Source organism: Mus pahari, chromosome 15 (assembly GCF_900095145.1).
Source record: "Mus pahari chromosome 15, PAHARI_EIJ_v1.1, whole genome shotgun sequence".
Lineage (NCBI taxonomy): Eukaryota > Metazoa > Chordata > Mammalia > Rodentia > Muridae > Mus > Mus pahari.
Window position 1 is genome coordinate 54,758,990 of NC_034604.1, and position 23,681 is coordinate 54,782,670.

Below are 23,681 nucleotides of genomic sequence, written 5' to 3' on the forward strand. Positions count from 1 at the left end.
AGGCCGTGGGACCTAGGGATGTCTGTCTCGAGCCGTGCCTGCCAAAGCTACCTTTCTCGAGGGAGAGCGGATGGGCTCTGGGCTAGAGGGTGGGCTAGAGGCTAGTGGAGGGGCAGGGGCAGCCTTTGGCTTGTCTCTGAAGGACATACTGCCTTCTCACCATGTCCTTCTGTTCCTGCCTACACCCCCCTCACCTGTGCCTCTTCTCGGCCCCTCTTGTCTGTTGCAGGGAGCCATCCTCACCACTATGCTGGCCACCAGGAACTTCTCCGGTAGGTGGTGGGGCTAGAGTCCCCAGTGCATTCTGCATGGGTCTGCCGGATGCCATGACACTGTCGGGTAGCTGGGTGTCCCCAAAGACAGAGCCGCAGAGGACACCGGGACCTAGGTTTAACACTAAGGAAGGAAAGAAGAGAAGTCAAGAGCCAGCAAACCAACACCTAGTTAGAAGTTCAGTTTGGCTCCCCAGTCTACAGCAGCACTGGGGTTCTTGGCCAGGCCAGCTAGAGGGGAAGACAGCTATTGGAGTCTAGGCCAGCAAGAAGGAGCCAGGCCCAGGGAGCACTTACGTTAGAGACGTATCCTCCAGACCCTTAGCTCGAGTTGAGTCATGACAAGGCAGGGAGGCCTACCCTGTTTTTCTGTTCCATGTGGAGAGAACAGAAGCATAGGAACATAGGAACCTGCGCTCTGTCTGCTCCCTGGTTCCAGACCTCAAGAGAGGCAGAACCTGCCTTCAGCACAGGTCTGATCAACTCACAGCTGTAGCTTATATATCAGCTGGGATACCCAGCAGAACCAGGGCAGGAAACTCCCAGGCAGGGAGAACCCAAGTACTTGGGCACGTAGCTCCAAACAGGAGGGAAAGGGATTATTGTCAGAGCTTAGCAACTCCTCTTGGCACATGGGTTAGTGGCAGGTCAGTGCCGCTTAAGGCCTCTCCCGAGGGAGGCCTGGGCAGTGGAGCAGACGGTGGACAAGGCAGGGCTCACGAAAGGGGTCTTGGCCCCCGGGGTAGGCCAGCTGAGACAGCTGCACAGACAGACACAGGCCCACTGAAGCCAGGGGTCACTTCTGAGCGGGGTGTAGGCCTGGGTCCCCCAAGAGGGTCCAACCTATCTGATGACCAGCTGGAAAGGGAAAGGCCAGCTTTAGATGTGGGCTTCATCCACACTGAACTCTCCTGAGACATGGTTCTGGCCATTCCTTTCACTGAAAGGCGCACAGACAGAGGGTTGCTTGGTTTGTTTTGTGGTTTTTACAATTATAGCACCCTGGGAAGCCAGTCACAAGGCCCACAGATTGAGGGCCCATGGCGCTGTAAGTCAGGGTGGTGTAAGAAGTGATTCTTTGTTTGTTTGTTTGTTTTGGGGGGGGATGCTAACTTCAGCAGTTAGAAGCATTTATCACTCTTATACATGATTCGGGATTAACTCTCAGAACTTAAATGGAGGCTCACAACTGCCACCAATTCCAGGGGATCTAATGGTCTCTTCTGGCCTTCATGGAGTCCTGTATACACGTGGTACACATAAATTCACACAAGTAGACATAAATAACTAAATAAATCTTTTTTAAAAAAGGATTTTTGGACATGTCTTTGGTTTCCAATCCAAAAAGGAAGAAGAGAGAGAGAGAGAAAGGAGAGATGAAAGAAAAAATTGGGGAATAGATTTCTAACCATTACAAATCAGGAGATTTGGGAGCTGGGGAGATGACTCTGTGGGGACAGCTTTCTGGGCAAGCGTGTGGAACTGGGTTCAGATCCCCAGTCCCCACGTGGAAAGCTAACTGTGTCTGTACCTGCCCGAAATCCCAACAACTGGGAGGCCGGGCTAGCTGAGCAGTGGCCTAGCAGATCGGTAAAGCCCGGGCTTAGTGAGAAACCCTGTCTTAGAACATAAGGAGAAGCTGGTAGCATATGCCTTTAATTAATCCCAGCACTCAGGAGGCAGAGAAGCAGGTGGATCTCTGTGAGTTGGAGACCAGCCTGCTCTACATAGCAAGTTCTAGCTAGAGCTACATAATGACACCCCGTGCAAAAAATAAAATAAAAAACACAAAGCATGATCAAGACATCCAACATTACCCTCCACGTGTGCATACAAAGACATATACACCAACTTAAAAAAAAAAAAATCAGGAGATTTTACTGACCCCCATCCCCCACTCCAGAATTTTTGTGATATTTTGAAAATCAGTCTGGGAGATAGGGATGTAGCTTAGATAGTAGAGTGTGCTTGCCCAAAATGCATGAAGCTTGTCTCCAGTAACAAATAAAAATCAAGGCTAGCCTGGTCTACAAAATGAGTTCCAGGACAGCCAGGAGATCTTGTCTTGAGAAACAAAACAAAACAACAAAAAAACAATCAAACAACAAAACCCAAACCCAACAGCAGTGTGTGTATGTGTGTGTGTGTGTGTGTGTGTGTGTGTGTGGTGGCACATGGCTGTAATCCCAGGACTCAGGAAATGGAGGCAGGAAGATCACAACAAGGTCACACAGTGAATCAGGGCCAGTCTGGGCCCGTTCTGAACAGAAAACCAGAGTCTGGCTACACTGGACACAAACACTGGACTGGAACCGAGAGTCTCCAAGGTGAACACCCTCTCCTTCAGTTTGCTCTGGATCTACTTGCACAGCCTGGAGAGACAGCCACCAGTCCTTTCAGGCTTGGCACACAGAAATGACCTCTACCCCTTGGGAGTTTTGACAGGTTACAGGGGAACTTATACAAGGACTGGGAGAGCTGCGGGATCTGGGAGCTCATCCCTCAGTGCCCCTGGGCCATCGGTGTCCCCATCCCCCACCCCCAGTTCACCCTCTTAGGCCTTCCAGGAGAAGGACTAATCATAGCTGTAATTGAGCACTGACTGTATATACCCCGAGTGCTGTGCTGAGTACTTTATAGAGCCGTGTCTCATTTAAGGCATGGTTTAAAAGTCTGAAGTGTCCAGATACCACGGCAGGGCAGGGCTGGGCATTCATGCTACCTTCTGGCTCATGCCCGCTGCCAGGGCTCCAGCCAGGAAATGAGGGAGGTGAGGGAAATGCATGGTGCAAGCTTCCGAGAGAACTGTGGCTGGGGTTTTGTCTACCACTGGGACTCAGCCGGCCCCACAGTGGGATTCCAGAGGTTGAGCTTAGTTAGGTCCACACTGCTTGAGAAGAAAGGCAGGGAGTGAGTCCTCTGGCAGGGGTGGGCCCCTGCAGGGGGACATCTGCTTCTTGTCACCAGCAAAATGTAGTCCGCAGCTGTCCAGAGTGAGTAGGCAGGGCTGACACATGACCTCAGCAGCAGCATGGGGCTAAAATTAGAGAGGCCCAGGGCAGGTGGGGGCCAAGGCAGGGAGCTTCCAGCTCTCAATCGGGCTGCAGGCTTCTGAGTTGGCCACCACCAGCATTGGTGACAGGGATCCAGAGGGAATCCCCAGACTGAAACAGCAATCCTTCTGTCCCGGCGGGGCACACTGGACACATCTCCAGGCCCCTAAAAGTCACAGGGCCATCCCTGAGACTGCTGAGCTGAGGGGAAATCCCAGGCCCACCCTGTGGGTTGTTGACCAGGGAGTAGACAGTGGAAGAGGACACGTGGAAGGAGGAGGAAGTCTCTCGCTGGTTGCCAAGCCGGCTCTGTTCCGACAGTCCACTTACTCTGCTGCCCGCAGATGCTGCTCTTCCTCACGCTGTGGGCCCTGGTGCCTTGCCTGGCACTGCTAACCCTCTACTTTCTCTCCTCCACAGGAGGGAAGAGCGGAGGAAACAAGAAGAACGATGGTGTGAAGGTAAGTCCCCAGGAGCCAGCGGGCCTGCCTCTTTCTTGGCAGAGATCTGCCGTCAGGCCTCAGAGAAGCCCTGGCCTCACCGGTGGTGATACGTCAGATCCAGGGCCAAGCCCTCGCCAGATCACCCGGTCTGTGCTCTGGTGCCCACCTCTCACCAAGTTTGCTGGGAGCAGACTCGGGGGGGTGACAGGTGCTCTGGATGGCCCAGATCTTGAGGAGGGCAGATCTGGGGCTCTAGGGGGCTGGAAAACTGTGCAAAGGTACAGAAGGGGACAGACATGGTCACTGAGGTGGCCTCCCCCTGCCCAAGTGTGAGGGACTGGATGAACCCTGGCCTGTGCATATACTAATGTAGCCTATAAGGCCCACGGGAAATGGACAGGTACTTATTTCACCAGGCGTTGGAATCCAGAGGGCTCCACCAATGCCTGTCTCCCTGTGCCCACCCCTGATGCCCAAGCTGCCTCTCTCCATACTTTCTGGCCCCTCTTTCCTGTTTGTTGTTTTTTTTTTTTTCTCTCCTCCCTCTGCTCTCTGGGGCCTAGTCCCTCTGCTCTGTGCAGCCCTTTCCTCCTCTGCTACCTGACTGCCTCGTGGAGGGTCTCACAACTGGAGACTGCCTTATTCTGGACTCTGTACCCACCCACCCAGGACATTAGAAGGTGTGCGGTCCTGAATGGCCTGGGAGGCCATTCAGTGTGTGCTGGTGGCCGCACAGCTTCATTTAGAATGGCTATGGGCTGCCTGGGACTGCATGGGGGACAAATCTGGGCTGGGGAATCTCAGGCCGGAATTGGGCTTCCCCTCTGCCCATCCCCCTTCCCCACCTTAGGTTCTCTTAGGTGCCTCAGGTGGGATGTGGACTTGGTGATAATTTCTGAGATTTCAGCTCTGAAAACATACACCCCCCCCCCAAAGCAACCTTTCTCCCCAATCTGACCATTCTCCTGCCTCATTGTGTGTGCTTGAGGGCCGTGACTACACGCTGTGTAATGACGCTTGGCCAGCGGCAGACCTTATATGTAATGGTGATCTTCAAGGACTACATTGGAGCTGGGAAGTTCCTATTGCCCGGCAGTTGTACTGTGCCCTCCCCCAACTTTTTCCTTTCCTTGCCTTTTTAAAAGATAGAATCTAACCATGCAGCCCAAGTCAGCTTCAAATTCCCCATCTTCCTGGCCTAGCCTCCAGAGGGCTAGATTCACAGGTGTGCACCACTATGCCAGGCCCTTTATTTGGTATAGTGACATGCTGTGTGGATTTGGAGCCTAGGAGCACTCGAGATATCATGTGGTCTAAGGTACCTATATAGTGATCTAAGGTGCCTAAATAGTGACATAATCTATAAGGTGCCATAGAGTGACATAATGACATAGTTTACATAGGCATAAAGACACCTACATAGTGTCATAACATAACCACCTCATGATGCATTTCTTAGAATGTGTCTCTGCCATTAAGCCTATACATAATTATTTGGTTATTAGACAAAATCAATTCTTTTCAAAATGAACCCTTTGGACCCAAAATATTCTAGGAAGGTTCTTGGAGTTGAGAGATCTAGAAAGGAGGAGACCCAGTTTTCAAGCTCCAGGGTTTCCTGCAAGTATTTCAACCCCAACTCCACGCTGGAGTCATAGCGCTAGGTCAAAGAACTGGGTGGGTTACTGACACCTGGGGCATGGCTGGTTTAAGTCCCAGGGTTGGGCTTCCTTCTCTCCCTCCTCCTTGGATGGCCGTGAGGACCAGCTAGGCTAACACGTGTTGAGAGTGTGAACAGTGCTCACGTGCGCGGGAAGCCATCGGATCGGGAATATCTTTGCTGTTTTGCGTGTCAGACTTTGTTCTCTCTCGAAAACAAAGCATGCTCTTGGAAACCTCAGATGAAAAGTTAGCACATTTGTTCCAGAATTAACAGACATCTCTTGGTGGACCCTGCTCTGCCGTCTGAGTGTCCTTGAGTCAGCTTTTACCCCCAACTTGAAACAGGTGCTAGAGGGATGTACCAGATGGGGGACTGTAGGTTTAAAGAGGCTGGGACCCTCTCCACCCACGACATGTAGCTGCTGAGTTGGGGTGTCCTGGTCTGGATTGGCCCTGGCAAGCTGTTGGGGAGCTCACAGTGGGTCTGGCAAACCGTTGAAGGGCCACCAGGCTTGGGATCAGGAGAGGCTCATGTTGAGGGTGAACCTCCAGATCTAGCTGCCCTTGGACAGAGGCAGAAGGGAGCCCTGGCCAAGGTTAAGAATTGCTTATAGCATGGTACTCTCTGCTAGTTACCAGGGTGATTGCTAGTAAGCACAGTTGGACAAAATATACCTGCTTCTTTCAAGGTAGGGCACACCCTAAGTGACTTCTTAGGGTGGCCTAGATGTGGCTGAAGAGAAACTCAAAGGCTGTTCCCTGGCCTAGCCACCTCTTCCTTTCCTCGCTATGGAGGAGGGAAGACTAATTGGGGGCTGGCTTAGGACTTGGGGAACTTGGTGAACTTGGCCGGCTATACCTTGTTCCTCCATGGAGCAGAGAAGGTAGCAGGGTTGGGGAGATAACAGTTCTACATTCAAATCCTCACGTCCGAAAGCCATGGGGTTGAGTGGGAACCTCACTGATGTGTCTTCCCAGGGGTTGGCCCTGGTCCTGCTATCTCTACCAGGAGAGCACAGAGTTGTTTATACAGTCTGGTGAGGTGGTCTCACCAGAGATACCTCTGGGAGCTGCATCATACAGACACACCCCGGCTTGAGGGGGAATCCATGCTCTCTCCACACAATCTCTACAGATGTGTGTGGAGAGACAAAAATCGCTCCATGTGGAGCTCGACTGGAGAGGCTGTTGCAGCCTGTTCTGTCACCGCGGGAAGTGCCGTGGGGCCTGACCGACCAGAGCTCGCTCTCATAATTCTTGAGCCTTTCCAGGCTTTTCAGGGCCAAGATGGACTGTAATTCCTTTCTGCAACCCTTGCTGACCTCAGAGCCAGCTCTAAGGTTCTAGGAGGAGCAACTCTGCTTCTTGCCCACTTTCCCCGCAACTCTCAAGTGCTGGTCAGGCGGGATAACCATCACCCACATTTGTCACTCTAGAGTCTCTGTCCCCACGGAGCAGTGTCCAGCCCTGGCCTCTTCTAGGCTTGGTTTCCATAGGAATAGCCCATTGCTCCCACCCCTCACCCCACTCACTGCCCTGTTGGTGTCCCATCCGTGCCATTGTCCCCCTCTCCCCCATGTCCCATCCTGTCACTGTGCGTCCGAATCTGATGCAGTCAGTCTCTGCCCTGTGTTCCCTCTCCATGTCTCGCCTGGAACCTTTCGACCTGTGAGGGTGTCCTTGGGTTTCTGCGGATGGCTGAGCTGCATCAGCCTGCCCCCCTTCCCTACACACTGTCTGGCCAAGATGTAGCCATGGAGGGAGGCCAGCATAGAGGAGAGGAGAGGAGAAGAGAGGAGAGGAGAGGAGAGGAGAGGAGGAGAGAAGAGAAGAGGAAAAAGAGGAAGAAAGAAGTATATGCTGTGCTTTGCAATGAAGCCACACTACCTAGCCACTTGGGCAGGAGGGCATTCAAGAGATAGAAAGCTCTGGCAAGGTATTTCCCAGTGTGTGGAGGCCCTGGTTAAAGGGCACACTTAGCATATAGATGTTTACTGGAATGTAAAAGCAGGTAGCCCCAAATCTCACCTGAGTCTCTCAAGGCATACCAAGCGCTTATTGCAGCGCAGGCCTACACTGGAGAGACCTTTTAAAGAGAGACTCTCTTCACGGGGTAGTAGGCAAGGGGCTTCTGGCTCTCAGAAGGAAGGGCGTCTAGGACAGCCCGTGTCTTTGAGGAGAGTCTGTTTGAAGCTCTGGGCAGAAGAAGGAGTTTTGCCCTCAGTGCCTGTGTTTCCCTTCAGCATGGCTCGAAGAGAGCCTGGGAAGGCTGCCGCCCCTCTCAGGGCTCCCACCTGCCTTCTCTGGATGTTAAGTGTCACTAAGGACCTGTATTCGACCTACGAACAAATCTTCAAAGATGCTTGGCTCTGAGAACCGAGTGAGGGAGAAGCAGCCCCCTGCCCCCACTTCTTCCCCGGACCCTGTAGTTAACGCACTGGGACAGTCCTTACTAGACCAGGTCAGCTGGCAGGGCCACCAGGCTCAGGTTCTGGCTGTGCCTCAGTTTCTCTGTCAGCGTAAAGGGGCTGAATGGCACAGTTGCTGAGAAGTCATGAACATAAAGGGATGGCCATGGTGCCCGCAGGGTCACCTGAGAATATTCTTGAAAGTGGACATGACCAGGTTCCACCAAGAAAGACTTCATCCAAGTCTTCAGAGGGGACCTGCTCTTCTGCACAGCACTCGGTAACAGAGCGCTTGTCCGGCATACCCATGGCCTTGGGTTTCACAAGGAACAAGAAACAAAAAGACAAGCTTCCCAAGTGGCAGTGTGCCTAGGAGCGGGGTTTATTTAGTAGAAAACCATGGGGAGTGGGGGCTCATCTCTAGGTGTGAGCATGCCACCGTCCCCTAAAAGGACCGATGGCCAGCATCTAAGATCCAAGACAAACTTTCCTATTAGAGGGAGGCAGGGCAGACAGCCCTAGTGGAAGGCAAGCTTGGCCTTGAACTCCGAGCTTAGATCGGTAGAGCTAGGTACAGGCCTTTGAGGACCCAGAAAATACCAGGCTAGACATTGCTGATCAGAAAGGACTACAGGGGATGGCCCCGAGGCCGCCCTCCTTCCTGAGCTCCCTGCCGTTTTCACGCTGTGTCTTTTCCTGTCCCATCTCTTCTCCTTGTTTTTCCAGAAAAGAAAGTCCAGTTCCAGCGTTCAGTTAATGGTGAGTGTCTGCCGTCTCCCAAACACGGGTAAATGCTGGGCCTCAGACCCTCGCTCCCTCGCTCCTGCCTCTCTCCTGCAGGCCGCACAGGAACCCAGGGCGGGGGAGAGCGTGCTCAGGGCATGCGTGGTACGTGTGCATTGTGTGACAATATGTGTGTTGTGTGTGTGTGTGTTGTTTGCGTGTTTCTGTTGACACCTCCAATTCCATGGCCCAGACCAGCAGGCCGACAGCAGATTCGAGGCCTTCCTCCAGTCCAAAGGTGGATTTGAACCAAGTCCAGTCCTTGGCTTCTTGCTTCTCCCACCCCCACTCTGCTCGGGAGCTCATCTCAGGGTTTGGCTTGTGCCGTTTGCTGCTAAGGGTGGGGCTTGGTTTGACCAAAGCAGCAAGCATCGTGGAGGCTCTTTGAGCTTGTGCAGGGCCACTCCAGCAGAGGAACCAGAGCCATGCCTCTGTCTAGAGTGTGTCAGGGGTGACACGGTGGCCCATGTCCCTCTTCTTCTGGTTTCATGGCTGTCTCCGTTGTGCGAGTTTTCTCCCCTCTGAAAAGCCTGCCCTCTCTCACACTGGGCCTGCCTCTCTCTTTCTTCTTTTTCCTGCCAGTGTGTATTTCTCTCCCATTCTGTGGCTTCCTCGGTGTCTTTCTGCTCTTCTCTACCCCTTCTTTGCCCCCTGAGCAGAAAGGACCCCCAAAACCCCTCTCAACCCTCCCAGCCCCTCAGAGAGGCCAGGGATCTCCTTGCAGGTACCGCTTTACACCGGCCCTGCCTAGCTGGGTCCCCTCAGGCTGCAGGGGTTTGAATGAAGCCTCTGGACCTCAGAGCCCGGGAGGCCACTGAGCCCAGCGAGTCACCAGGCAGCCAGGTCGCTAACCTAACCCAGCCCCCCCTGCCGCCAGACCCTCCTCACCGCCTCCCTCTTCTCTTTGGCAGGAATCTTCTGAGAGTACCAACACCACCATCGAGGACGAAGACACCAAAGGTAGGGAGGCTTGGCCTGCTGAGCAGACCCTTCCATGTTGTTCCCACCTACCAGGCTGTGGCTGAACTTGGCTCATGATAATGAGGACATAGTGTGGGTGCGGCTTCCCCAGACACTGGCACTGTGGGTAGACAGAAGGAACTCTCTTAACGTTAGCTTATGGGTTCATTTCACTTCAATGTCTAATCAGAGGAAATTAACATATATTTAAGCATTAGATGCACAGTATATAACATAACATATTTTTTATTTGAGATAAGTCATTTTAGGTGTTGGTTGCTGTTTTTGTCTCTTAATGGCATCATTTAAAAAAAAACATGAATCAGTAAGAATAACAGGATAGAGAACAAAAATCCAGAAAGTTCAGCCAGCAGGAGCACACCCGTGAACTCGAAAGCAGAGGCGAAACTAAAGGAGCAGAGGCTTTGTAGTTCACGGCCTAATAGTTTTCAGGTCAGCCAGCCGGGGTGGCACATCTGCAGTCTCAGTGCTTGAAGCGCCAAGGCAGAAGGAACAGGAGCCGAGGCCGGCTGAAGCCTGAGCTCACATAAAACCTATCAGGCAGATAAGGGAGCAAGGAGTTCCATGTGGACAGGGGTCTGGAGAAAGGAAATAGCAAGAACGGCTCATGGATACTTACTAAGCCCGGGGTTCCATCTGGGCCGATACACAGGAGTGTCCAACCTGATGTCTGCAGGCCACTCACAGCCAAGGGCAGTCATGAACAACAGAAAACCACAAGGTCACTTACAACGTGACATCTTTAAAAAGCGTCCCTGAATTTTAATTTTATGCGTATGACTATTTTTGCTGACATCTGTAAGCATCTTAAGAGCACAACTGGTTTCCTCGGAGGCCAAAAGCAAGCGCTGGATTCTCTGGAAATGGAGTTACAGACAGGTGTAAGCAACCGCGTGGTGCTGAGAACCGAGCCGGGGTTCTCTGCCAGTGCTCTTAACCGCTGAGCCAGCCCTCCAGCCCTCAGACATGAGGGGTTTTATTGTTTTGCAATTTTAAAAAACACTTTGGGACCAGATTGCGTCGTTCTTGCTTATGAACATTGCAGATTGTATCGTTATTTCCCAGTGTGGAAAGATTGGACCTAGAGCAATGGTTCTCCACCTTCCTAATGCCTTGATTCTTTAATACAGTTCCGGTGACGCCCACCCCCCCAACCATAAAATAATTGCATTGCTACCTCATAACAGTGATTTCACCAGTGTTATGAATTGTAACATAAATGTCTACTATGCGATCCTGAGGGGTCACGACACACAGGTTGAGAACCACTGGCCTACAATCTCACAGTTCACCCTTCGGCAAATCCTCTTCTCCAGACAAGAATACAGGGCAGAGAGTCTGGGCAAACTGGCTCGAGGTGGGGTTGGGATCTGAACCCAGGCGTCTGCATCTATGCCCTGGCGAGCAGATAGCGCTCTCACTGGAGGCCTCGGGAAGGTGTTCCGGGAACGAGCCGATGTTCCGATTCTGTCCAGGAAACAGGGATCTTTACTGCTTAACAAAGTCCCATGGTCCCTCCTGTAGCAGCACCCTGCCTCTCACATTTCCCAAGTCAGGGAAACTAGAGCACTCAGCTGTCTGCACAGTGGGGAAGAAGCCAGAGATGCCTTGGGGGGTGGGGTGGGTTGTTGCAATATGGAAAAGACTCACTGGCCTGGAGGAAACTCAACTCTACTAGTTGTGGCAGTTGGTGGGTATTTTGTACGTTTGTTTGTTTGTTTTGTTGAGTTTTAATATTTTGCTGTGAAGAAAAAATATACAGTGTGGCTAGCATTTTAGTTTGGTGGTAAAGCATTTGGCCGATGTGCAGGAGATCTGGGCTTAATCTCTAAACTGAAACAAACAAACAGACAAATGGTTGTGTTTATATGATAAGTACTGTACAATGTCCTGGGGAAGGGGGGGGCAGCGGAGGCTACAGTGCAGACTTGCAGGTAGTTTTCACACTGTGTGATTGCTTCCTGATCCCATAGGGACCTGGGAGAGAGTGTGAGTTTGTGTCTGTCCCTTTCTGGTCATTCTCAGCTTGGTTGAAGAAGCAGTCTAGCACTAGTAAATCGGTGCTCTGTCACAGCTCCGTTGACCACCTTGCAAATTTGTTCTCCTGCCTGCTGGCATTGCTTAACACTCAGCCTCCTGGGTCTGTCCTTATCATGTGCCCAGCATGACCCTATGCTACAAGGTCTCCAAGGATTAAAGTATGATGCTCTTGGATATTCACCATATGTGAGACTCTCAGCCCCAGTGGGAAGAGATGGGCTCCGGGATTCCGAGGCCACTAGATTCTATTCCTGGCTTTAGGGCCGACCGATAGACACACTGGAGGTGTCTTGGCTCTATACTCCATTGGCTGCGTGACTTTTGACAACTTGATCAACCTCTCTGAGTCTCTGTTTCCTTAATAATAAACAGGCTATGATAACCGTAGCAACTCCTGCGATTTCGGCGCAGATGATATGACAGTTGCATACACAGTGCACACACAGCATTTGCCGCGTGGTGATTGCTTCAAGAAATCTTCATTTCTCTTACTTTATTTTATTTTTTTTTGTTCAAACCGGAGTTCGTGGTTGAGTGACAGGAAGCCCCATGACATTTTCCTGGAGTGTCAATTGGATTCGAAGACTATTTTAAGACAAATATTTATATGTTAAACAGAGAGAATATTTGGAGTAGAATATAAAATGTGTATGCACTGGTAGTGTAAAACGGGAGCTGTCAATGATATATTCCACCTGGATGGTAACTTTGGGTTGTGCCCTGAAGCCCTACATTTGCCGACAGCCTTCTCCACTTTAAAGAACCTGGGGGACAATTTGTCTCAGATTTTAATCTACTTCTTCCTTTTACAGCAGGAGGAAAGGCCCGTATGGGTTATGGTATTACTTATTTTTCCCTATTACTGTGGTAAAAAAAAAAAAAGACGGTCAAAAGCAATTTTAAGGAAGGGTTTGTTTTTGGCCCATTGTTTGAGAGTGCCGTCCATTACAGTAGGCAGTCGTGGCTGTGGGAGCATTAGGCAGCTCGGCAGGACACACCAGGCGAAGCACAGAGTCTGGTGCTCTGCTCACTCTTTCCCTGTCAGCCAGTCCAGGGCCCCAGTGCCACGGGATGATGCCACCCACGTTCAGGGTGACCAGTCCCTCTTGGGGTGGACCTTTGTGGGAATACCTTCAGAGACACATTCAAGGGTGTGCTTCTGTGGTGACTCTAAATCCTGTCCGTGTGACAGTCGAGATTAACGGTCGTGGTCACTAGCTGAAGATCTGGGACCTTGTTCCCCACCTCAGCTTCCTTTCCTGCACCAAAGGCTCAGTGTGCCGGAAGCGCCTCTCTGTGAGTGCAGATAAGAGCCCTTAGACTTCCCCCAGCTCAGTGGATGTCCCCAGGGTGCCACACTATTTCCCAGCACTAACCTGTTGCCTTCTTGCCAATTGAGGATCTTAATCAGCTTGGTGGACTCTGATCCAGTGTTACGGTTAAGGCTCTCCTGGCTTCCTCCCCGTGCCCTTGCCTCTGTGCACAGCCTGTTCTCTCCCCAAGCTGAGGAGCTTCCCCAGAAGCTGGGTAGACACTAGGAAGTACTAGTCAGGAGTGCAGGCCCCAGCTGGGCCTCAATATGTAGTCCGGTCTTTTTGTTATAGATAGGATTTCTCCATGTAGCCCTTGCTGTCCTGGAACTCCCCCCTGTGGAACAGGCTGGCCTCAAACTCAAAGAGAGCCACCTGCCTCTGCCTCCCAAATGCTTTGATTAAAGGCATATGCCAAGAGATTTTCCAGCCAAGAGATTTTCTTCATCTCTGAGGCCTCAGTTTACCTATCTGTAGGGGAATGTTCCCAATGCTCTGGGTGAGGAGACCAGCTAGAGGTGTACAGTGAATAGCTAAAAGGCTGTTTGCACAGCAACAGGAGCTGCTGGAGTCCTGGGAAGCTTCTATCAGAGTGGCCTTCTGGTCTACCAAACACCAGGCCCCAGCCAGGTCTTCCATCCCCGAGACAAGGCTAGGGAGACTCCTGCTTCTTGTAACTTTGACTTTTGGAAAAGATGATGTCCTGGTGTCTGAAAGCAAAGCCAAGTTAGCCCCCACCTAGCACCGAGTTCATGGAGGTTCACAGTGTGACTCCAGACCTAATAGTCTACCACCGGGGACTGTGTGTCACACGCAGACACGTCCAGACAGCTTAGGGAGGTTTTGAAGACAGGTGCAAACCTGCAGTGGCTCTGGAAACCCCGTTCCTGAGAAGAGAAGCCTGGTCAGGGGAGAGTGGAAACTGGAGAGCAGGTGCTCGTTTGGGGGTCCTAGGAAGAAGAAAGAAGAGCTTTCATAAGCAGACTTCAGCAGGGAAGGCCCCAAGCCCAGGATGCATTCCTAGTCAGGTTTGTCTGACAGAGAGGTGGCTGCTGCAGCCATAACTCCTGAAGGACTGTGTCCTGTGACCCACAGCTCCAGGAAGCATGTGCCTCGCTTGGCTGGAACCTTGAGGCAGGGCTTGGACAGGCTTCTGCTTCCCAGTGTGCTGGTGGTAGATACGGCAGCTGTCTCTCAGTGAGCGCCGCCGGGTCTTGCTCTGAATGCCTGACTTCGGATATGATCCCTCATGCGATGAGCTGATATTGGGTGCTTGGAACACAAGCTCTCGGGGAGGGCTGCATGTGATCGACCTTTCTACCGATATTCAGAATAACCCTAAAATGTAGGTGTCTTAGTCAGGGTTTCTATTCCTGCACAAATATCATGACCAGGAAGCAAGTTGGGGAGGAAAGGGTTTATTCCGCTTACACTTCCACACTGCTGTTCATCACCAAAGGAAGTCAGGACTGGAACTCAAGCAGGTTTAGGAAGCAGGGGCTGATGCAGAGGCCACGGAGGGATGTTCTTTACTGGCTTGCTTCCCCTGGTGTGCTCAGCTTGCTCTCTTATAGAACCCAAGACAACCAGCCCAGGGATGGCACCACCCACAAGGGGCCCTTCCCCTTCCCTTGACTGCTAATTGAGAAGATGTCTTACAGCTGGAACTCATTGAGGCATTTCCTCAAGGGAGGCTCCTTTCTCTGTGATAACTCCAGCTTGTGTCAAGTTGACACACAGAACCATCCAGAACAGCAGGCACTTCTGATATCTCCACTCTGGGGAAACTGAGACCCAGGGTAGTTCTTTGCAGCTATGAGGTAACAGAATAAGAATCCAAGCCAAGGGAGCCTGGCTTCAAAATACAGGACCTGGACCACCACATCCCTCTTGATAGCAGCAGGAGACTAAGGAGCCGATTGGGGAAAGATGCTGGAGGACCCCAGAACACAGGCAAAGGCAATGCATGGCTCAGCTTCCACAGCCTGTCAGGAGCACTTTGTTCTGCGTGGTCCCCTTTGATCCCACAGGGGTGTGGGCTGTAGTCTGTAGCCCTTGCTAGCAAATCCCATTTGTCCCATGACTAGTCTCTCTGCTTTTGCAAAGGCTGACCAGGAGCCCAGGTTCTGAAGGTCCCCTAGGAACAGGTTACTTGGGCAATTTCAGAGATGGCAAAGATGACAGCCCAGAGTCTGGTTTGAGGCTATCCGCTCATTTATTCATTCACTCCACATGTGGGAATTGGGTGCAACATCTACCCTAGTGGGCCCCAGAAAAAAGGAGAACTACCCCCATGATAAATGCAATCAGCATCTTTTATAGACATTCCCAGCACAGGAGAGGCCAACCAGAGTCAGGGCAGGCCGGCAGAGAACACTGTGAGAGCACATTTCAGCTCATTACTGGCTCATTATTCCCTCTGCCAAGCACACACCCCATGCCAAGGGCTACGCCAGGTATAGACCGTGGGTAGAGCGCAGTTGTGATGTGGGGTGAAGCTCTGACACTCCACAGGCCAAGTCCCTGGCCACAGCTGTTCACTTTCACTTACTTGGTCTATACTGGAGCCTGCAGGGCCATACCAGTTCCAGGTTTCAGGGCCTCACTTCTATTAGCTGACATTGAGGTTTAGAGGTAGGTAGTGAATTCCAAGCAGCTGTGTGGGGTTAGTCTCATGAGAATGTGGGGTGTGAACATATGGGTCAAAGCTCCAGGGTCCTCTGGGCCGTGAGCCAGACTATACCATATATGTTCTACGTCCTTGGGCAAATTGTGACCCTCGATGGGCCTCCGTTTCCTCAGTCATTCAGAAAGGACTTAGGGTTTCTGGCCTGCTGCAGTTCTTCCAGCCTGGATACCCTCGGATTCCATCGCCTCTGGGCCTGAGATGAGCGTCTGAGGCAGCCAAGTCAGAGTCTCCCCACCTGGTTCCTAGGCTGGGAGATGTTGAGACCCGTTGAGCCCACTTTCCTGGGTTTGGAAGAGAGTTGCATCTGAAAGGGAGAGGGAAAGAGAGCCTGCCCTGGACTAACTTAAAAGCAGCTTTTTTTGTTCTGCTCCACTGGGGTCCAGGATACCTGCTGGAGATGCCTTCACTACTGAGGACCAGGCATCTGGGTTGTCTGGGTGGAGCTCTTAAGACTAGCTTAAGTGGGGGCTGCCGGCAAGGGCACAGCTCCTCACGAGACTTGGGGACACTGCTTCATGCTCCCATTGTCCCACCCTCAGATCAGCTCTGGAGGAGGGCACTTTTCTGGCAAGCAGGCTGTCTTGTGGCCCTCAGCACCATAGCTCCAGAGGGCCCAGACTGGAATTTGGATGATGATCTGTCTGTAATTCAAGCCTGAGTTCTTTGTGCTATTGTCTAGGTCTGAGTGAATCTCATTCCAGGGTTGAGGATGCTAAGATTCAGACCACCACACATCTAATAAGGGGACTGACAACTCTCTACCAAAACAAAACAAAACAAAACAAAAAGCAAAAAACAAAAAACAAAAATATCCCAGCTTCTTGTGTTTCCTTTCTGTGGCAGACGGGAGAAAGCAGTTGACCCTAGATAGTTTTAGACAACTCTGCCTGAATCTTAGTTACCCAGATACATCAAAAACTACCCAGACAGTAAGAGATAACTTACTTTCCTTTGTGGTCCCTTGTTTGCCAGTGGGGAAGCCCTGGTTGGTGACAGCCACTAAATCAGGCAACATGTAACACTGCTTTGATTCACATGGCAAATCAAGGCGAATGGCAGAAACACCTATTTTGGAGTCAAAACCTGCGTTCAAACAAGACCCAGATTCTGAATGTCCACCGTTTTTACCTTTTGTAGCTCCGGGAACCCCATTCCCTACCTCCCATCTCACACTGAGCCTCGGTCGGTGTCTTGTGTGAAACGGGGCTAATGATCTTTGTCTCTCAGGAACAAGGAAAAGATGGGTGAGCTCATCTGTACATGGTATCAGGGCCGCGCAGAGCCAGCCTGGCACGTGCCGGGGACTCGGAAGCCAGGACTTGGTTCTTCATGACTATCACTGTCGTTATTTGTGTCCCCTCCTACCTTACAGTGCGCAAACAGGAAATTATCAAAGTGACAGAGCAGCTGATCGAAGCCATAAGCAATGGAGACTTTGAGTCCTACACGTGAGTTAGCCAGGCTCATTCTGCATGTTCTGCCTGGATTGGGTTCAGGGGCGCTTAACTTTGGGTTTCTGAGCCTACTAGCTCTCTGCATGCAAATGAGGTGGAGCCCCGGTCTTTTAAGTTCTGCACTCGCCCCGAGCAGCACACGTCACTTCCGGTCACTCTTCCTGCCAACCTGATTCCAGGAGGAGCTCCAAGTAAAGCTGGTTTGTTTGTCCCCAAGTAATAAGGGTGTAGCACGGGGACCGAGGGAATGGAGGCCGGTCCTTCTCCATCCTGCTCAGTGGGTCTGAGTCTTTGCCCTGGTTCTCCACAGGTCTTTGACCTCAGCTGAGCGGGAACAGACAGGGACCCAGAGAGTGTACACCTTTCGTGATCAAGAATGAGCAAAGTGGAGCCTTAAACCCTCTGGGGAATAAGGCACGATCTCAAACCGAATTATCCACTGCTCACAAACCTGCTCCAGCCCCTGGAGGGATGGCTGCGTGCATACGCTGGGCTTCAGCGCCCCCTAGTGGTCATCACAACTTGGCTGGTCTGGCCCAGAGAGAATGGATGCTCTGTTAGGGATGTAGTAGGCCTATGCATTTTGACCAGGGCTGATCGGGGTGCGGACCTGGCAGTCCCACACGTGCTTTTTGGTGGGCAAAAACGTCCAATCAAGATAGTGTGACCCTTGCCTGTGGGATTAATGTGAGGTGGGAACAGCCTGACCGACATGGTCTCAGGCTGACTGAAGCTGCCATGTACATTCTAAGCACAGGAACTGAGTTCGGTTATTGGAAAACCACTGGCTGTCTCTGGAGGAATAAAGTGTTTGAGAGGCATGTGTATAAACCTAAGATGCACAGGTGTACAGATGCATGTGGTGCCCTCGAATTTAGCCTGGTATGCCAAAGAATTAGCCCCTTAATCTCCTGAACATCAGTTTCTACGTTTGCTTGATTCACTTAAAGAAGGTAGCCTTCCGGTCCCTTACAGAGACCCCTGACAACCCCTTAAGGAAGTTCTGCAGCAGGAGTACACTTGAGGTACCCTCAAAGGCTTTACCTAGCTCAAGCAAGGCTGGGCCTGATGTCCTGTTAGGAGATTTCCAGTTCTAGTGTGAACCAGCTTAGCCTGTGTAGGGACACTTCCTGTCCTTGTCTTCGCAATGGTCACAGAGGTTTATGTTGTACCACAAAATATCCTCCAAGTATGTAAGTGGGAGCTCTATCTGTGTTCTTCCCCTGCCTCGATGTCACCTCAGAAGTTTGACACCTGGAAGAAGAAGGGCAGTTATCTGAAAAACACAAGCTGCCTTTCGTTGAGGCCCTCGCCTGCCACATTCTCTGCTTCCTCTCGGATGTCACCTTCCCAAAGATTCATTATTTTATGTGGATGGGTGTCTTGCCTGCATGTTTGTCTGTCTACTACCTGTGTGCCTGGTGCTCGTGGAGGCCAGAAGAGGGCCTGGCGTTGCAGATGGTTGTGAGCCACCACAAACCTAGGTCCTCTGGGAGAGCAGCCAGTGCTTGTGACTGCTAAGCCAGCTCTCCGGCCTCACGGAACTCATCTTCCTTAAGGCCTTTTTCCTCGTTTAAAGCAGAAGCAACAGTCAGGGTGTTCCAGACTGAGGACACTTTTGCTCAAGTTAGTAAAAAAAAACACACCTTCTTCCATGTGGTTTGGGGAGCTGAGGTCACTTTCGTGTAAAGTGACTTCACTCCTATACTCCAAGAGACAAATTAGGGAAAGCCCCTTTGGGTCACTGCTGGAGATGGGATGCAGTGTGGAGAATAAGAGCAAGCTGTATAGAGTGATGCCTTATCCTCTGCAAGGGCTCTAGAGGCAAGCAATGATGGCGACCTGGTCATCAGTGAGTGGCAGAGCCAGGGCCTGGACGCGGGTTTCCTGGAGGTGGCCAGTGCCTACCTCGTGCTCTGCGTAAACTCCTCCTTTCTTGATCCCTTGAGGAGGGTGTGGTCATTTCCATTCACCCTCTAAGGGGCCAATGAGAAGCCACCTTCTCAGGTCCTTCTTTCCTCTGGCTTCCTTCCCCCCAGGAAGATGTGCGACCCTGGAATGACAGCCTTCGAACCGGAGGCCCTGGGGAACCTGGTGGAGGGCCTGGACTTTCATCGATTCTATTTTGAAAACCGTGAGCAATCCCTTCTCTCTGGGGTGCCTGTCTGTTGTCTGCTGTCCTTCATGTCCTGCTGGACGGCACAGCAGGGTGACGGGCCGGGCCTCGGGGGAGGCTCAGGAGCCAGTGAAGAAGGAAGATCCAGTGTGGACAAGGGTTGGTACCTTCCTGGCTTCCTCTCCATCCAGCAGATAGCTTACCTTTTCCAGGACATATAAATAAATACCGCCAGCTCCTCTTCATGTGGCTGAGGATGGGGTGAATCAGGGGTGGGTCTCCTAAAACCAAGGACAAATAAAAAGACTCCCTACTCCTCTCCTGCCCTTTATCCAGGAGGGAGTTATGTGAAGGGTCTTTATTCCCATTTATACTCAGGGAACCTTCTCTAACACTGCAAGCTACAGCCATCTGGATGCTTGGAGTCATCCCAGATGCCCAGTTGGTACCATGATGGCTCCTGGGTTATGCTGCAAGTGACCGTATAGGTAGGGCGAGCCAGGGATTTCACACTGCTGTGCCCTATCTGTTTGTCTAGGTCTCTGTCCTGCATGTCTGTCCTTCCTGGTCTTCTCCTCTGCAGGAGAGATCTCAGCAGCTTCGCAACCAGGGTGGGCAGGGTGCTGAGGCTGGGCCTGAGCCAATGAGCTTTCTGCTTGTCTATGTCTTACCCAGGCCAGGGGTCAAAGAGGGACCAAGCCAAGGTTAGGATATGGAGGAAGGACCCCAGAGGCGGTATATCCAGTCTCCCCCTAAATGGCAGGTACATATCACACACACGATTGCTGGTATTTTTAGGCACCATACATAGTATTAGCTCAAACAACAAGAAAACCCTTCCTGGTTAGTTCTCATCGAGTGCCCAGGCAGAGAGAGGCTCAATTCACACCTCTTTGGCACATCCCAATTTCCCTCTTTTTCAAAGGGTTGCGAGGGCTCAGATGAGTTTGGGGCAAGAACAACCTATTTTCTCTTCACTGGGCTTACGGTCCCCTGTTTATTATGTACTGGATCCATGACACTGGGTGTGCTAATCATCCGCCAGTGATTGTGCTAGAAAGTTTTCTCTAAAAGAATCACATTAGGGCTTGAGAGATGGCTCAGAGATTGGGAGTGTGTACTCCCATGGAAGGCCCGGGTTCAGTCTCCACTGCTCTTGTCATGTCATAACTGCCTGTGATGCCAGCTCCAAAAGGTCCAGAAACCTCTTCCGGCTTCCACAGGCCATTGCGTTGAGGTGTGCACACTGCCCCACCCCCCGACCAGCACTCAGATACCCAAAAATAAAATCTTAAAAATAAATAAATAAATAAATAAAATAAAATAAAACAAAACATATTACAAAGCCAACCAGGAAAAATTGTCTCGTAAAATAAGCACAGACGGCACTCCCGTATGGTTTAAAAATCAAAACACACAGGTGGTCCTGCAAGGACTCCAGGTAAAGCCCAGCCCTGACACTCAGAAGACATTTGCCACTATGGCCAAGAGAGAGGACATGATTTGTCCAAGAGAAGCCACAAAGCACGTTGCAGACCTAGCTCTGTCTCATTCTGGTGCCCTTCCTATGCTGATGGGACCATTCTGTCACCATAGCAGCAATTCCCCAGCCTCTGGACTTGCATCCACTCTCCAGGCTTGCACCCTTCTGATTGACTGTATTTTAATTTACAGAGATTTCAAGCATTCCCTCAAAAAAAAAAAAAAAAAAAAAAAAAGCAGTTAAAGGATAGGTTACTTTTTCTTTTTCTTTTCTTTTTTAATTTTTAAACATTTACTTATTATATGTATGTGAGTACACTGTCACTGTCTTCAGACACACACCAGAAGAGGGCATCAGATCCCATTACAGATGGTTGTGGTTGCTGGGATTTGAACTCAGGACCTCTGGAAGAGCAGTCAGGGCTCTTAACCGCTGAGCCATCTCTCCAGTCCCAGAAGCTGTATTTTCTTAAAGAATCAGACCTGATCCTCTTCGCTGAGTGTGGAGACACTGTTCTTAAGAGAGGGAGCTGGATCTTGGGTCCTCTTACCCTACTGGCGGCTCCCCACAGATGGGATCATCATGGTTGTCATTATGCCTCTGTCCTCTGGGGGCGCTGTTTCTCTGCTGCTACCCTCTAGTCTCCACCCAGACAGAGACCACCAACGGGTTCAAATTCAGAAAGAGGCTCCTGTTTCTGGCCTGCTTCCTGCGAGTGTTGTCTCGGCACTGGCTGCTAGACTCTAAGCTTAACCTTTTAGTTACTTCTCAGGGGGACCCATAGGGGCCTGCCCCAGTACAACCTCTCTCTCCTCCAGAGCTACCTCCTATTGTCTGCTCTTTCCTGCCCAGCACCTGGCCTTGTCTCCCACCTTGTCCTGGAAGATGCTAATCTGGTCAAGTAACCATAACATAACCGTGTTATGTCACGGTCCCTGGGATCCCAGCCATGAGCAACAATGACAAAGCTTAGCCCCCACGACGACGACCACTGCTAAATTGTTTGTCCCTTCTGGAATGGATTGGGACCTGGATTGTCCTAATCCGCACATTCTGAGCTTGACACTTCTGCATTTCTTTCAGAGATCAATAACTTGGACCAAGTGAGATGGTAGCCTTGGGTTTAATTTCCATAAAGATTCATGGACACGTTCCTGTCAGCCTCATGCACCACATTCGGGGACATTTAAGGAGGCTTCATGCACTTTGGAAAGGGGAAGCTTGGTGACCTTTAACCTCTAGGGTTACCGTAAGGGTCTACATTCTCTGTGTCTTAGAGCTCAGAATTCTGAGCCTGTTACTCTGTTTATCTAGTTGAGGGCCTGGGCACACAATGATTACAATACCAGAGGGTGGCTGCCATTAGGTGCTTCTTCGGTCTGGGGGGGGCAGATAGCTTACCTTTTCCAGGACATATAAATAAATGTGTGGGTAGGGAAGAAAGACTGGTGTCACAGGGTCTCAAACCGGGGTGAGGTTGGAGGCCATAGCTGCCCATGTGGTTGGGACCCATTATCTGGGCTACACTAGAGGAAGTGTTCTCGCCAGGGTGGGAGCCTGATGACATCTGTCTGCCCCTGGGTCACTGTCCTTCTGTGCTTTCGTTTTACATCTTGATGAACAATGTGAACGTTTCTAGAATACTATGGTAATGTTGAAAACTGGAGGTGGGAACCAGTCCCAGGCACTTCGGTTAGTTGTCATGGCAACAAGATCTTCCCGTGTGTCTCTCTAGCCCTACAGAGCTCTATGACCTCACTTCATGATGACCAGTGTAACCCCCCAAAACCGAAGGTTCGAAGACTTTGCAATTCCATTCCCCTCAAACTCCCCATTTATATAATTCAGTAACCTGAAATAAGAGCAAACACAGGGTGGGAGGTGTCTAGTTTACAGACATTTCTGGTTTGCAAACTGTGCTACCTTTGAATAATATTTACAGTAGTTAAAAGTGAAGGCTTTTCATATGAAAACCTGAAAGAGATGTCCAGATTCTCTTGAGCATTACAGTGTGAAACACATGGAAACCCAGAGGAGCTCTGGGCAGGGTGCCTTGTAGGTGGGACATGTGTTCTCTTCACCATAGCCCCCTCACTCCCTACTCCCTGACCCAGAGGTAGAGACTCAGTTGCCATTTAGCATCTTTTGTTTGGTTCTTCGAGATAGATAGGGTTCCTCTGTGTAGCCCTGGCTACCCTGGAACTTGATCTGTAAACCAGGCTGGCCTCAAACTCACAGAGGCCCACCTGCCTCTTCCTCCTAAGCACTGAGGTTAAAGGCGTGCACCATTACCCCTACTTGCCATTTAGCATCTTATACTCAGCTTGGCCTCTGTCATTTAACTGCCGGCCTGGTCCCAATAGGGATCTGTGTTCAAGGAAAAGTCTGGAATCAAGAAAATTGTCTGGAATCATGTTTTTGGATGGACAAGACACTGATTCTAAAACTCCCCCATGTTTGAACAGTTCGGCATGCCCGAAGACCACCATACCTTATCTGGGATGTCGTATCCTGTTATCTAGGCTGTGTTCTGCCTTGACTCTCCGGTAGCCGATCCCTGTCCCAGAGATTCCCCTGCTGCAAATAAGTCAGGCAGACACAAGTCTCCCTTGAAGGGGAAGCTGGAAGCTGAGAGAGCAATGGAATGAGGCAGGAGTTCCTCTCCCCATCCCCTACCCTCACCGCCCCGCCCCGCCCTACCGACCCCCTCCCGGGGTTGCCTCTCCTCAGCCCCTCCCGTTCCTGCCTCTAGTGTGGTCCCGGAACAGCAAGCCCGTGCACACCACCATCCTGAACCCTCACATCCACCTGATGGGTGACGAGTCAGCCTGCATCGCCTACATCCGCATCACTCAGTACCTGGATGCAGGAGGCATCCCCCGCACGGCCCAGTCAGAGGAGACCCGTGTCTGGCACCGCAGGGACGGCAAATGGCAGATCGTCCACTTCCACAGATCTGGGGCACCCTCCGTCCTGCCGCAGTAAGG

General features: G+C 51.2%; 1 protein-coding gene across 2 annotated transcripts in view; it reads left to right on the forward strand.

Moving 5' to 3' along the window:
- The window catches only part of Camk2a (calcium/calmodulin dependent protein kinase II alpha), a 60,022-nt gene that overhangs the window by 35,258 nt on the left and 1,083 nt on the right, over positions 1–23,681 (forward strand). Inside the window, exons 12-18 of one of the 2 annotated variants that reach the window (XM_029546734.1) lie at positions 230–272; positions 3,746–3,786; positions 8,565–8,597; positions 9,533–9,581; positions 17,014–17,089; positions 19,135–19,229; positions 23,447–23,679. In XM_029546734.1, the coding sequence (XP_029402594.1) occupies positions 230–272; positions 3,746–3,786; positions 8,565–8,597; positions 9,533–9,581; positions 17,014–17,089; positions 19,135–19,229; positions 23,447–23,679 (570 nt within the window). Of the gene's footprint in view, positions 1–229; positions 273–3,745; positions 3,787–8,564; positions 8,598–9,532; positions 9,582–17,013; positions 17,090–19,134; positions 19,230–23,446; positions 23,680–23,681 lie in introns of those variants that run through there. The other variant, XM_021214141.2, reaches the window with a different exon arrangement.